Here is a 16431-nt window from a genome sequence, read left to right as displayed (position 1 = left end):
CTATGCAGCTTTTCTTTCTATTCCCGATTGATAATGTAGGGGTTGGCCTACTTTTTTGGCTTTCAGAATCTTCAGTGTCTGCGTGAGAACACATTTTTTTTTCCTTAAAGAGACAAAGTCATGCCCGGTCACCCAGGCAGGAGTGCGGTGGCTTGATCATAGCACATTGCAACCTTGACCCCCTAGATTCAAGCAGTCCTCCTGCTACAGCCTCCCTAGTAGCTGAGACTATAGGCACACACCACCATGCCTAGCTAATATTTTGTAATTTTTTTGTAGAAATAGAGTCTCATTATGTTGCCCTGGATGGTCTTGAACTCCTAGCCTCAAACAGTCTTCCCACCTCAGCTTCCTAAAGTGTTGGAATTACAGGGGTGAGCCAGTGCCCCCGACCTCTGTGATTCTTGATATGCATATATAAAGGACCACTAACAAATGTTTTTACAAAGTGAGAATATTGAGATAGGCCAAGACAGAAAGATAGGCCAAGACAAGAACTTCATAAAACCTCCACTTCAGGGCATTAAGAAATCAGTTGGACATGTTTTACTGTTTTACATAGTATAGTTTTTCTAATTTGTTTTGCATCTGCAATAGTTTAAAAATATTTACTAGACTGTGTAATTTGTCTGACAATTTTTGTTTTGTTGTTTTTTGTTTTTTATTTTAGAGATAGCATCTCACTTTGTTGCCCAGGCTGAAGTGCAGTGGCTGTTCACAGGCACAAACATAGTGCACTACAGCCTCAAACTTCTGGGCTCAAGCGATCCTCCCACCTCATGCTCCCAAGTAGCTGGGACTACAGACACACATTACTATACCTGGCTTTGTCTGACAGTTTTAGTAAAAGTTCAAAAGTATTAAAAAACCTAAATTTCCTTGTAAAATAATATGAGATTTCTAATCATGTGTTAGAGATATTTCATTGACTAGCATTGAACCAAATAGGTGTTAGAATCCTAATGGGAGAATGAAACTCAAATACAAGAAATAATTAGTCCAAATCAAATAAAATCTACACCCTTTACATTTCTGCAGAAAATTAATTTCACTACCACACAATTGTAATCTACACTGATAATATTTATATTGTTTACCAACTCTGAATAAAGGAATTTTTAATTATAGGAAGAAATTAAGATTTTGTGATTATCTTTAGTCTTAGAGAGTCAAGATATAGACATAACTTATATAGATTATGATGATGAAATGAAGCCTTACCCCAAAGCATAGGGGTAGGGCTTCATTCCAATTGAACCCCCTCTCCCATTCTATCCTACTTCTTTGTTATTTCACTTATAAGACAGGTTTATCATGGTATAATTGTTATATACAGCAAAATGTATATTTAATCTACAGTTATGAGTTTGGACAAATGCATGAAGTCATACAACCACCAGCACCACAATAAGGATATAGAGTATTTCTATCACTCCCAGGGTTTTCTAATGCTCCTTTATAGACACATCTTCCCACCACCTCAAATACTTGGCAACTACTGATCTGTTTTTTTTGTCTCTGTAGTTTTGCTTTTTTCATAATGTCATCATATAGTTCTTTGAGTTTGGCTCCATTCACTTAGCACAGTGCATTTCAGATTCAATCATGTTGCTTCATACAATTGTTTATTCCTTTTTCTGAGTGGCAATCCATTTTATGGATGGACTAAAGTTTTATTTATCTGTTGACCAGCTGAAAGGTGATTTTAGCAATAATGAATAAAACCACCCCAAACATTTGAATAGGTTTTTGTGTGAATATAAGTTTTCATTTCTCTTGTATGAATACCTAGGAGTTGGGATACCAGAATATGTGGAAATACAGTATTTATCTGTATAGGAAACTGCCAAGCTGTTTTTCCAAGTGTCTATATTACTTTGCATTCTTACCAGCAGTATATTAGAGTTCCATTTGTGCCACATCCTTACTAGAACTTGGTATTGTCAGTTGGTTTTTTGTTTTTGTTTTGTTTTAGCCTTTCCAACAGGTATGTGGCAGTATCTCATTGTGATTCTAATTCGTATTTCAGCAGGTGAGTGAGAGTATAGAACTCTTAACTGGTCACTGTATGTTGTGTTCATACTTGTAACAAGAGTACTTGTCTTAGAATGCTAAATCTCCATCTGGAGTCATGAATTAGAGCAGTGGTTCTCAACAGGAGCAGCCCTCCCACCCTACTGCGTTAAATTGGTCTGAAGACATATTTGGTTATCACAGTTGGAGGTACTGTGCTGCTGTCTTCTAGAGGATAAAGGCCAAGGATGCTTCTAAATGCCTTACAATACACAAGACACCCACTCTTCACCCCAAATAATTATCAAATCCAAATGTGCTGCTTAGATTGAGAAACCCTGGATTACGGCAACCAGCATATCAGATATTAAAGTCATCCACCAAATTTATTTGTATTAAGGATAAGACATTCAATTGAATGTCTCAATCATCTCACAAGGATGTGATCCTATGAAGTTGGAAAATTGAGGATGAGTGGCTCCATCAATGTCATGTGCACTGCCAGGCAACTCTAAAGAGTCCAGTTACATTTTGACAATGTTTAACAATTTACTCCAGTGACAATATTCTCATCAACTGTATTTGAAAAAAAAATTTGTATAGTTTGCTGTCCCATATAGCTCTAAGTGTAATTGGTGCACATTTAATAATTTCAGATACTTGAATTAATCTGGGAAACTTGGTAAGCTCTAACAATATCATATTGATTTGTCATTCACCAATGTGTAGGAAAAATTTTCTTTTTCCCAAGGTGGCTGTTGCCTACTTTGAATTTCCAGTGGGGTTTGGGGCTTTTGTTTTGCTTTGCTTTGCTTTTATTTGAAATTAGTTCTAAGCCTTGTATTCTGTAACCCCTAGGCGTATTCTTACTTTGCCTACCAAACTGGGTGGGGGGGGGGGGGAGGTTGGGAGGGTGTTCCAGACCAGATGATGTGTGAATATGTCATTTTTTCACACCTGAGAAAAATCATTGTACCTCGAATTACTAAAGTATACTCTTAAAGCAGGATTATAGCGACTATTCCTTGAAAATCATTATCTAAGTTCAAAATTTTAAGACAGTACATTCTGCCAAACTTTCTTCAGTAGTTTTTTTTATTACTTTGGGAAAAATTGTTGCCAGATTTGCTGCGTTTAGTTGTCTAAACCTTTACTACTTTATATTTGCATTTCTCTGGAATCAAAGATGAAAATTTGGCTGCTGCTTTGTACTGTCAGAAAATAACGGATTTCCTTATTTCAACAAGGAGATTCAACACAAACAGGGCTGTAGCTTTTAATGAGGTTGGTGACCTTCAAGGGACCAGTCCAAACATATTTTGAGTAAGAGCAGATGTTTTTAAGAATATGCAGAGTACAGGGAGCCCTACCCTTAACCTCCTCTCATTGCTGCTGTCTTCTCAAAAGTCATTATGTGACCAAGTTAGTTCAAGGTATCAAATGAGGTCCTTCACATTTATCATGCTGCCCATTAGAGGGCAGCAGTACACAGACTCGGGAGCCAGAAAACCAAATACCACTACATTCTGGGGCATGAGTCTTTTTCGAATCTTCTAAACACAGATAAATATATCATAATTTAACAAAATTAACCCCTAATCTGCCTTTTGGTGTAGAATATCTATACAACTACAGATATTCAACTTTGAACTTTGTTTTAACATGGTTTTTTAAATGCTTGTAATTCTAAATTGAGTATGGATTTGGTTTACAATATTTCTAATTGCTTCTGGGAAGACTGTTAATAACTAATAGCAACATCTTTTTTACATAAATGGTATCTATTTAAAACCTATCGGATACTACTGTAATTATTAAAATATAAATAATTGGTAATGTGATGGAAATCTTGGGATAAAGAGATGGTTTTAGTTATACAAGTGTGGTACCATGCCATAGAATATGCAGAGAATAAGAGAATAAATATTTTTTGGCCAGGCACGGTGGCTTACACCTGTAATCCCAGCACTTTGGGAAGCTAAGGTGGGCAGATCACCTGAGGTCAGGAGTTCGAGACCAACCTGGCCAACATGGTGAAACCCCATCTCTACTAAAAATACAAAATTAAGTGGGTGTGGTGATGCATGCCTGTCATCCCAGCTACTTGGGGGCCTGAGGCAGGAGAATCTCTTGAACCCAGGAGGCAGAGGTTACAATGAGCCAAGATTGCGCCATTGCACTCTAGCCTGGGCAACAAGAGCGAAACACTGTCTCAAAAAAAAAAAAAAAAAGAGAATAAATATTTTTTAAATGAATGTAGCCTAAACTTTTAGAAAACAGACTTTAGATTCATTATGGGGTGGGGAGTGTGTGTGTGTGTGTGTGTGTGTGTGTGTGTGTGTGTGTTCTAAAAGCTTTACTGTTATAGCTCATTCAATACTCATAAGAACCTTATGAAGTAGGTGCTGTATTATCTTCCTTACAGATGTTGACACTAAAACACAGGGGTAAGTGAACTGACACTGCACCAGATCACACTCTAGTAAGTGGCCAAGCTAGGGTTTGAAACTAGGCGTTCTAAAATCAGAGATCATAAAGTAAAAATACATTGTTTTTTGTTTTTGTTTTTGTTTTTAATTTTTTATTGGATTTTAGGTCTTGGGGTACATGAGCACAGCATGCAAGACAGTTGCGTAGGAACACACATGGCAGTGTGCTTTTCTTTCCTTCTCCCCTTCACCCACATTTGGCATTTCTCCCCAGGCTATCCCTCCCCACCTCCCCCTCCCTCTGGGCCTCCCCTTTTCCCCCCAATAGACCCCAGTGTTTAGTACTCCCCTTTCTGTGTCCATGTGTTCTCATTTTTCATCACCCACCTATGAGTGAGAATATGCGGTGTTTCATTTTCTGTTCTTGTGTCAGTTTGCTGAGGATGATGTTCTCCAGATTCATCCATGTCCCTACAAACGACACGAACTCATCATTTCTGATTGCTGCATAATATTCCATGGTGTATATGTGCCACATTTTTCCAATCCAGTCTATTAACAATGGGCATTTGGGTTGATTCCAGGTCTTTGCTATTGTAAACAGTGCTGCAATGAACATTCCTGTACATGTGTCCTTATAGTAGAACGATTTATAGTCTTTTGGATATATACCCAGTAATGGGATTGCTGGGTCAAATGGAATTTCTATTTCTAAGGCCTTGAGGAATCGCCACACTGTCTTCCACAATGGTTGAACTAATTTACACTCCCACCAACAGTGTAAAAGTGTTCCTATTTCTCCACATCCTCTCCAGCATCTGTTGTCTCCAGATTTTTTAATGATCGCCATTCTAACTGGCGTGAGATGGTATCTCAATGTGGTTTTGATTTGCATCTCTCTGATGACCAGTGACGATGAGCATTTTTTCATATGATTGTTGGCCTCATATATGTCTTCTTTCGTAAAGTGTCTGTTCATATCCTTTGCCCACTTTTGAATGGGCTTGTTTGTTTTTTTCCTGTAAATTCGTTTGAGTTCTTTGTAAATTCTGGATATCAGCCCTTTGTCAGATGGGTAAACTGCAAAAATTTTTTCCCATTCTGTTGGTTGCCGATCCACTCTAGTGACTGTTTCTTTTGCCATGCAGAAGCTGTGGAGTTTGATTAGGTCCCATTTGTCTATTTTGGCTTTTGTTGCCAATGCTTTTGGTGTTTTGTTCATGAAGTCCTTGCCTACTCCTATGTCCTGGATAGTTTTGCCTAGATTTCCTTCTAGGGTTTTTATGGTGCCAGGTCTTATGTTTAAGTCTTTAATCCATCTGGAGTTAATTTTAGTGTAAGGTGTCAGGAAGGGGTCCAGTTTCTGCTTTCTGCACATGGCTAGCCAGTTTTCCCAACACCATTTGTTAAACATGGAATCCTTTCCCCCTTGCTTGTTTTTGTCAGGTTTATCAAAGATTGTATAGTTGTATGTATGTTGTGTTGCCTCCGGTGCCTCTGTTTTGTTCCATTGGTCTATATCTCTGTTTTGGTACCAGTACCATGCTGTTTTGATTACTGTAGCCTTGTAGTATAGTTTGAAATCCGGTAGTGTGATGCTCCCCACTGTGCTCTTTTTGCTTAGAATTGACTTGGCTATGCGGGCTCTCTTTTGGTTCCATATGAAGTTCATGGTGGTTTTTTCCAGTTCTGTGAAGAAAGTCAATGGTAGCTTGATGGGGATAGCGTTGATTCTGTAAATTACTTTGGGCAGTATAGCCATTTTCAAGATGTTAATTCTTCCTAACCATGAACATGGAATGTTTCTCCATCTGTTTGTGTCCTCTCTGATTTCGTTGAGCAGTGGTTTGTAGTTCTCCTTGAAGAGGTCCCTTACGTTCCTTGTGAGTTGTATTCCAAGGTATTTTATTCTTTTTGTAGCAATTGTGAATGGCAGTTCGTTCTTGATTTGGCTTTCTTTAAGTCTGTTATTGGTGTAGACGAATGCTTGTGATTTTTGCACATTGATTTTATATCCTGAAACTTTGCTGAAGTTGCTTATCAGTTTCAGGAGTTTTTGGGCTGAGGTGATGGGGTCTTCTAGGTATACTATCATGTCGTCTGCAAATAGAGACAATTTGGCTTCCACCTTTCCTATTTGAATACCCTTTATTTCTTTTTCTTGCCTGATTGCTCTGGCTAGAACTTCCAGAACTATATTGAATAGGAGTGGTGAAAGAGGGCATCCTTGTCTAGTGCCAGATTTCAAAGGGAATACTTCCAGTTTTTGCCCATTCAGTATGATATTGGCTGTTGGTTTGCCATAAATAGCTTTTATTACTTTGAGATACGTTCCATCGATACCGAGTTTATTGAGGGTTTTTAGCATAAAGGGCTGTTGAATTTTGTCAAATGCCTTCTCTGCGTCAATTGAGATAATCATGTGGTTTTTGTTTTTGGTTCTGTTTATGTGGTGAATTACGTTTATAGACTTGCGTATGTTGAACCAGCCTTGCATCCCCGGGATGAATCCTACTTGATCATGGTGAATAAGTTTTTTGATTTGCTGTTGCATTCGGCTTGCCATTATTTTATTGAAGATTTTTGCATCTATGTTCATCATGGATATTGGCCTGAAGTTTTCTTTTCTAGTTGGGTCTCTGCCGGGTTTTGGTATCAGAATGATGTTGGTCTCGTAAAATGATTTGGGAAGGATTCCCTCTTTTTGGATTGTTTGAAATAGTTTTAGAAGGAATGGTACCAGCTCATCTTTGTGTGTCTGGTAGAATTCGGCTGTGAACCCGTCTGGATCTGGGCTTTTTTTGTGTGGTAGGCTCTTAATTGCTGCCTCAACTTCTGACCTTGTTATTGGTCTATTCATAGTTTCAGCTTCCTCCTGGTTTAGGCTTGGGAGGATGCAGGAGTCCAGGAATTTATCCATTTCTTCCAGGTTTACTAGTTTATGTGCATAGAGTTGTTTGTAATATTCTCTGATGATGGTTTGAATTTCTGTGGAATCTGTGGTGATTTCCCCTTTATCATTTTTTATTGCATCTATTTGGTTGTTCTCTCTTTTCTTTTTAATCAATCTGGCTAGTGGTCTGTCTATTTTGTTGATCTTTTCAAAAAACCAGCTCTTGGATTTATTGATTTTTTGAAGGGGTTTTCGTGTCTCAATCTCCTTCAGTTCAGCTCTGATCTTAGTTATTTCTTGTCTTCTGCTGGGTTTTGAGTTTTTTTGATCTTGCTCCTCTAGCTCTTTCCATTTTGACGATAGGGTGTCAATTTTGGATCTCTCCATTCTCCTCATATGGGCACTTATTGCTATATACTTTCCTCTAGAGACTGCTTTAAATGTGTCCCAGAGGTTCTGGCATGTTGTGTCTTTGTTCTCATTGGTTTCGAAGAACTTCTTTGTTTCTGACTTCATTTCATTGTTTACCCAGTAAACATTCAAGAGCCAGTTGTTCAGTTTCCATGAAGCTGTGCGGTTCTGGGTTGGTTTCTGTATTCTGAGTTCTAACTTGATTGCACTATGGTCTGAGAGGCTGTTTGTTATGATTTCAGTTGTTTTGCATTTGGTGAGCAGTGCTTTACTTCCAATTATGTGGTCAATTTTAGAGTAGGTGTGATGTGGTGCTGAGAAGAATGTGTATTCTGTGGATTTGGGGTGGAGAGTTCTGTAAATGTCTATCAGGTTTGCTTGCTCCAGGTCTGAGTTCAAGCCCTGGATATCCTTGTTGATTTTCTGTCTGGTTGATCTGTCTAATATTGACAGTGGAGTGTTAAAGTCTCCCACTATTATTGTGTGGGAGTCTAAGTCTCTTTGTAAGTTGTTAAGAACTTGCCTTATGTATCTGGGTGCTCCTGTATTGGGTCCATATATGTTTAGGATCGTTAGCTCTTCTTGTTTTATCGATCCTTTTACCATTATGTAATGGCCTTCTTTGTCTCTTTTGATCTTTGTTGCTTTAAAGTCTATTTTATCAGAGATGAGAATTGCAACTCCTGCTTTTTTTTGCTCTCCATTTGCTTGGTAAATCTTCCTCCATCCCTTTATTTTGAGCCTTTGTGTATCCTTGCATGTGAGATGGGTTTCCTGGATACAGCACACTGATGGGTTGTGGTTTTTTATCCAATTTGCCAGTCTGTGTCTTTTGACTGGTGCATTTAGTCCATTTACATTTAGGGTTAATATTGTTATGTGTGAATTTGATACTGCCATTTTGATGCTAAGTGGCTGTTTTGCCTGTTAGTTGTTGTAGATTCTTCATTATGTTGATGCTCTTTAGCATTTAGTGTGATTTTGGAATGGCTGGTATTGGTTGTTCCTTTCTATGTGTAGTGCCTCTTTTAGGAGCTCTTGTAAAGCAGACCTGGTGGTGACAAAATCTCTGAGTACTTGCTTGTTCGCAAAGGATTTTATTTTTCCTTCACTTCTGAAGCTCAGTTTGGCTGGATATGAAATTCTGGGTTGAAAGTTCTTTTCTTTAAGAATGTTGAATATTGGCCCCCACTCTCTTCTGGCTTGTAGTGTTTCTGCCGAGAGATCTGCTGTGAGTCTGATGGGCTTCCCTTTGTGGGTAACTTGACCTTTCTCTCTGGCTGCCCTTAGTATTTTCTCCTTTATTTCAACCTTGTTGAATCTGACGATTATGTGCCTTGGGGTTGCTCTTCTTGCGGAATATCTTTGTGGTGTTCTCTGTATTTCCTGCATTTGAGTGTTGGCCTGTCTTGCTAGGTGGGGGAAATTTTCCTGGATGATGTCCTGAAGAGTATTTTCCAGCTTGGATTCATTCTCTTCGCCCCCTTCTGGTACACCTATCAAACGTAGGTTAGGTCTTTTCACATAGTCCCACATTTCTTGGAGACTTTGTTCATTCCTTTTTGCGCTTTTTTCTCTGATCTTGGTTTCTCGTTTAATTTCATTGAGTTGGTCTTCGACTTCAGATATTCTTTCTTCTGCTTGGTCAATTCGGCTATTGAAACTTGTGCATGCTTCACGAAGTTCTCGTATTGTGTTTTTCAGCTCCTTTAATTCATTCATATTCTTCTCTAAGTTATCCATTCTTGTTATCATTTCCTCATATCTTTTTTTAAGTTCCTTAGTTTCTTTGCATTGATTTAATACATGTTCTTTTAGCTCACAAAAGTTTCTCATTATCCACCTTCTGACGTCTAATTCCATCATTTCGTCACAGTCATTCTCTGTCCAGCTTTGCTCCTTTGCTGGTGAGGAGTTTTGGTCCTTTCTAGGAGGCGAGGTGTTCTGGTTTCGGGTGTTTTCCTCCTTTTTTCGCTGGTTTCTTCCCATCTTTGTGGGTTTATCCGCTTGTCGTCAGCGTAGTTGCTGACTTTTCGATTGGGTCTCTGAGTGGACACCCAGATTGTTGATGATGAAGTATTTCTGTTACTTGGTTTTCCTTCTACCAGCCTAGCCCCTTCGCTGTACGACTGCTGAGGTCCACTCCAGGCCCTGCTTGTCTGGGGTGCACCTCTAGCAGCTGTGGCACAGTGAGGGATGCTACCCGTTTCTTTTTCTGCTATCTTTGTCCCAGGATGATGCCTGCCAAATGTCAGTCTTTTGGATATAGAGGGGTCAGGGAGCTGCTTGAGGAGACAGTCTGTACTTTTAAGGAGCTCAATTTCTGAGCTGTGAGCTCTGTTGTTCATTCAGGGCTGTTAGGCTGCTATGTTTGATTCTGCTGCAACAGAGCTTTTTTCTCAAATGCTCTGTGTTGGGGGGTTCGGGCTTTATTTTTCGATGTCCATTGAGGTGTCCTGCCCAGCTAGGAGGCAGACTAGCCTCTGTTTGCCTGCTGAGTCTCCGCCCTGCCGTTGTGTGATTCGCCCTGTTCCTGCAGGCTCTGCTGTGGTCTCTGCCACGCCCTGCAGTGGAGTCTCTTCGTTGTAGCGTGTTGCCTCGGCAACGGCAGGCTGCGTCAGCAGTGGGCGTGTATCTCAGTAGGGACGGGTTGCCTCGGCAATGGGAGGCTGCGTCAGCAGTGGGCATGTATCTCAGTAGGGACGGGTTGCCTCGGCAACGGCTGGCTGCGTCTGCAGTGGGCGTGTATCTCAGTTGGGGCGGGTTGCCTCGGTAGTGGTGGACGCCCCTCCCCCACCGAGCGTCTCGGACCGTCTGCCCGGGATAGTTTGAAATCGCGGTTTTGTTCGTCCCACTGGGTACCCCGAACGCTCTGTCCCTGCAATCCCCTGGGCTGGCCTACTGTCCAAGTCTCGTTCAGTCTCAAGTCTAGCCCTCTCCGTCTCAGGTTGCCGGTTCAACAGGGCACCCTGACAAGTGCGCCCTGTGGGGATTGCTGGGTAGGGCCGGCCGCCGCCACCCCGGCTGCCGGCTTCGCCAGGCAGACCTACTGCCTGGCGTCCCGTGTCTTTTTTATACTTGGGAGTTTCCCCGTTCTGTGGGCAACGAAGATCAGTCTGGAAATGCAGCTCCGACTCACCTCTTCGCGGATTCAACGAGAGCTCCAATCCTGGGTTGTTCTCACAGCGCCATCTTGAGTCCTCCCTCCAAAAATACATTGTTATACTACCTTTCTCATTGAGTTGTCTTACCTTTCTCCCTGAATTGTCATGCCACCTGTCTCTATCATATTTTCTCATATAATCCTGTTTTGGGGCTCTCTATTCTATTCCATTTGTCCTTTTAACTCTTCACTAATAACGGTTGTTGTACTATATTATTAAATGTTTATGTAAGTTTTGATATCTGGAAATTTTAACTCTCTCACTTAACTGTTTTTCAGAATTTCCTTGACTGTTTTTTGGTCTTTGTCCGTATAAAGTTTAGGGTGAACTTGCCAAATTACAGGACAGACTTTTTAGAAATTTTGACTAGAAGTGATATGTGCATTCTTCTTTTTCTTTTCTTGAGACAAGGTCTCACTCTGTAACCCAGGCTGGAGTGTGGTGGTGCAATCACGGCTTGTCGCAGCCTCCATCTCCCAGGCTTAAACTCTCTTCCTCCCTCAGTCCCCTGAGTAGCTGGGACTACAGGCAGGCACCACCATACCTGGCTAATTTTTAATTTTTTTGTAGAAATGAGGTCTCACTGTGTTGTGCAAGCTGGTCTTGAACTCCTGGTCTGAAGTGATTCACCTACTTTGACCTTCCAAAGTGCTAAGATTACATAAGCATAAGACACTGTGCCTTTCCAATGCATCCTGCTCTTTCTAAACCACCCTAAGTCATTTTTGGAACAAGACAGAAGGCTGATATATAGTGATAGAGAAAAACATATATATATGACTAGAAAAAAATACTGGGATTACTAAAATTATTTCTACTTTTATATTTCCATGTTTTAAATTTTATTATAAGAAATATTTACTTCATTGGAAATGTATTTAAAGTTTTAATTCTTATTATAAAGAAAGTATAAATAGAAACCAAAGTAATGAATATACTTTAAAAAATTCAGATCTCAAGATCTACATGAATTACCTGACCAGCCTGAAAAAAGACATCTACCCAATATGTTTTAGAGAATTGATATTTATTATTTTTGAGAAGACAAGATAAGTGTAAAAGTCAATCCTAAAGAACAGAAATACTACTTTTTGAAAAGGGCAGTTTTAGACACTACAGGCCAGTGTCATTGGTGTTAATTTCAGACAAAATTATAGCACAGTTTTTCAACATTTGGTTTAGAAAGAGTGATTACTAAGAGTTGGAGTAAGGATTTACTTACTTATTTTTCCCTGTCTTTGCTAGATGGGAAATACAGAGCATGTATGAGGGCTGCTTTGACAAGAACAGATTTTAAATCTGATTTCACCTCCTAAGGAGCCTTATGTAAGATAAGCTTAAATATATAACTTAAGGCAAAGTTGTTTGTCCTGCATCAGATAAGAAGGAGTAGAGCAAGGATGGAAACTCATGCATTTTGACACTTAAAACAGTATTATTTCTATTATATTGCTGAGACATGCTAATTATATCATTTGGCTTAGCCCAACCTTTTCTTTTGGGCCATATAACCAAAAAGAATTGTGGGAAGCAACCCTAAAACGTGATGGCAGTTGGACATTTTTAACTGTCAAGAGGATGTATGGGAAAGTATTGAATTTAATCTACAGCATCAATAACATAAGTTCAGTGGGAATAAGGAATTTTCTGGTTGCAAAGGATAAGTGCTAGAATTAGTCAAGAATAATTGTAAAGCAGCCTTCCCTAGAGATGTTTATAAAAGAATGGATTCCATTCTACCTGCAGTCTTTGAGATCTAATCCTGCTTAACTAGACGACTAGATAAAAGTTCATGCCGGCCAGGCACGGTGACTCATGCCTGTAATCCCAGCATTTGGGAGGCCGAGGCAGGTGGATCACGAGGTCAAGAGATCAAGACCATCCTGGTCAACATGGTGAAACCCCGTCTCTACTCAAAATACAAAAAATTAACTGGGCATGGTGGCGTGTGCCTGTAATCCCAGCTACTCAGGAGGCTGAGGCAGGAGAATTGCCTGAACCCAGGAGGCGGAGGTTGCGGTGAGCCAAGATCGCGCCACTCCAGCCTGGGTAACGAGTGAAACTTCGTCTCAAAAAAAAAAGTTTATGCCAACCCCAATAGTCTTTAAAAATATTAGCTGACACTTTTAATTCAATTCTTGTAATCCTGATGTGTGTTCAACATTGTGTCCCCCTCATTAAGATGCCGTAGGAAGAGATTTAGAGTGACTGCTGTGTGCTAGGCAGTTTCTAGATGTAGTAGGTGTACATCTACCATCATGGAGCTTTGTTTTATAGAGAGAAGGATAGACAATAAACAAGTTAAATAAAATGTGAAATATATGAGAGAGTGGTAAGTGATATAGAGAAAAATATAATGGGGATAAGGAGCGTTTTGGGGGAGAGAGTATAATTTTAGATAAGGTGATTGGGAAAGGTGGCTTTTGAGGTAAGAATGCAAGAGAGGAAGGAGGATGCTGTACAGATTCATGGAGCACAGGCATTCCAGGCAGAGAGAACAGTAAAGTGCAAAGGCTTTGAGTTAGGAACATGAAGTTTTGTGTGTCTAGATTAGACGAAATGATAGAAACCATGGTAGGACAGATCAGATAGAAAGGCCAGATCTTGTAGGGCCTTGTAAGTTGTTTTAAGAACTTCGGGTTTTACTGTAAGATGAAGAGCTATTGGAATGAACAGAATGGTTATGTAATGAATTGACATTCTCTTAACTAGATCACGTGGTCTGCAGTGTTGAATGAAGGAGTACAGGCAGAAGCAGGGAGACTGGGAGACTGTTGTACAGCTGTAGCTGTAATGTGCGGTATTGGCTTGAACCAAAGTGTTGTGAAACTGGCCAGGTTGTAAACATTTTAAAGGTAAAGTCCACAAGATCTGCAGAGAAATGGAGAATTGGGTATTAGAGAATGGCATTAAAGATAACGCTAAGATTTTTGCCTAAGTGATTGGAAAAAATAAACGTGCCATATACTGATGTGAGGAAGACTGAAAAAAGCAGGGTTAGAGGTTGGTGAAGATTAAGGGCTCCATTCTGGATATAAGTTTAGAATTTTTTTTTAAAATCCAAGTGAAAATACTGTATAGAAAGTTAAACGTGGGTATGGAGTTTAGGAGAAAGCTTGCTTGAAGAAAAAAATGTGTGACTTATTGGTGTTTTTATGGTTTAAAGATAGGAGACTGGAAGTGATCACCAAGGAATAAGTGTTACTAGAAAAAAGACCCAAGGACTGAGCCCTGAGGTATTCACATTGTTAAGAGATTAGAGAGACGAGAAATAGTTGAGAAATAGACAAAGATATAGCAAGAAGACCTAGAAACCAAGTAAAGAAAGTGTTCATGGAAGAGGAAGACAGATGCCAGCTGTATCAGCTACTGCTGACAGATCATGTAAGAAGTAGTAAGATTTTGGTACTTCATATTTTATGGCATATATATGAATGTATGTATAACCACTCAGCTCGTGTCCCTGTAAGCTCCCACTCCCTTCCTGGTGACCTACCATTGTTACTTTAACTTTTGAATAATTTTACCTATGTCTGATATTACAGGAGAATCCAAACCCTCATATGGCATTCCAGAAAGTTCCACGCCCAACAGAAGGATCCCATTTGCGAGTTCATATTCTTCCTTTCCCAAAGATTAATGAAGCCCGGGTTCAGGAATTAATACAGGAAAATCTTGCTAAGAACCAGAATGCACCTCCTGCTACACGAGTAGAAAAGAAATGTGTTGTGCCAGCAGGTCCACCTGTTGGTATGTATTTGTCTGTCTGTTTTAAAAGTAAACCTTTTTTAAAGATATAAGACAAAAAGAAAAAGTGTGCAGTTTGATGAAGTTTCACAAAGTGAACAAACTCCTATAGCTAGAATCAGAGCATTATCAATACTCAGAAACCCTGTTTTATTTACTACCTCCCACAAAGGTAATCATAACCCCAACGTTGCCACTATAGAATCTTTTTTTTTAAATAACAGCTTTATTGAGGTATAAGTTACATACCGTGATTCACCAGTGTAAAATGTGCAATTCCATAATTTTTAGTATATTCACAGACTCTTTCAGCCATTAGCACTATTTAATTTGAGACTATTTTTATAACCTAAATAGAAACCTATACCTATTAGCAGTCACTCCCCATTTCCTCCCCAAACACCTCCTTCCCAGCTTTATACAGTAATCTTTCTGTCTTCATAGCTTTGCCTATTCCAGGCATTTTATGTAAATACAATTATACAATATGCAATCCTTTGTGACTAGCTTCTTTCATTTAGCATAATATTTCCAAGGTACATCTGTGTTGTCGCATGTATCAGTATTTCATTTCTTTTTAAATGTCTGAATAATACTCCATTGTTTGGAAATGTATCACATTGGTTATTTATCTATCAGTTGATGGATATTTGAGTTGGTTCTACATTTTGGCTGTTATGAATAATGCTGCTATGAACATTTATGTGCAAGATTTGTATAGACATGTTTTCAGTTCTCTTGGGTGTGTACTTAGGATTGGAATTGTTGGGTCATATGGTAATTCTATGTTTAATGTTTTGAGGAGCTGCCAAACCATTTCCCAAAGCAGTTGTGCCATTTTACATTTCTGCTGGCAGTGTATAAAAGTTCTAATTTCAGCCACTGATACTGAGCATCTTTTCATGTGCTATTGGCCATTTCAGTGTCTCTTTGCCCATTTTGAAATTGGGCTGTCTTTTTAGAATTGAGTTGTAAGCATACTCTGTATATCCTATATGTAAGTCCTCTACCAGATACATGATTTGCAAATTTTTCCCCATTTTGTGAGTTGTCTTTCTTTACTGACTTTTATCTCTTTTTTCCAGCTATTGAAGAAGATATATTAAAGTCTCCCATTATAGTAGTAGAACTGCCCATTTCTCAGTTTTTCCTGTTTTTCTTGATATATTTTGAAGTTGGTTAATTAGATGCATGTATATTTACAAGTGTATAGCATCTGGTGACTGATCTCTTCACATTATGAAATGTGAATTAGGTTGGATTCTCCAAAGGGAAAATTTCCAGATATAAACATATTTATTATAAGAAAATGTTTTCTGACTGGGCACAGCAGCTCGCGCCTGTAATCCCCACACTTTGGGAAGCCGACTTGGGCTGATCACTTGAGATCAGGAGTTCAAAACCAGCCTGGCCAACATGGTGACACTCCACCTCTAACTAAAAATACAAAAAATTAGCCAGGCATGGTGACATGTGCCTGTGGTCCCAGCTACTTGGCAGGTTAAGTGATTCTCCTCCTGGAGAATCACTTGAACCCAGGAGGCAGAGATTGCAATGAGACAAGATTGCACCATGCACTCCAGCCTCAGTGACAGAGCAAGACTCCACCTCAAAAAAAAAAAAAAAGAAAATATGTTTTCTAATAACTCAGCCTAAAGAAAATTTAAAATACTGCTAAAGATATTTTAGAATTAAAAGTTTATAAACATAACTTAAAGATGTTTAAGTATGCTCTTTCAATGAAGTATGTTATATTAATTGGAGATTGTAAGTT

At 39.3% G+C, this 16431-nt stretch overlaps 1 protein-coding gene across 4 annotated transcripts in view; it reads left to right on the top strand.

Annotated features, from left to right (window-relative positions):
• The window catches only part of SBF2 (SET binding factor 2), a 495691-nt gene that overhangs the window by 292893 nt on the left and 186367 nt on the right, over positions 1-16431 (top strand). For all 4 annotated transcript variants that reach the window (XM_054242060.2, XM_054242059.2, XM_002755039.7 and 1 more), the window contains one exon: positions 14456-14660. In XM_054242060.2, the coding sequence (XP_054098035.1) occupies positions 14456-14660 (205 nt within the window). The remainder of the gene's footprint in view (positions 1-14455; positions 14661-16431) is intronic.

Source organism: Callithrix jacchus, chromosome 10 (genome assembly GCF_049354715.1).
Source record: "Callithrix jacchus isolate 240 chromosome 10, calJac240_pri, whole genome shotgun sequence".
NCBI classification, from domain to species: domain Eukaryota; kingdom Metazoa; phylum Chordata; class Mammalia; order Primates; family Cebidae; genus Callithrix; species Callithrix jacchus.
The sequence above is the reverse complement of the archived record's forward strand: the minus strand, read 5'-3'. Positions and strand labels throughout refer to the sequence as shown.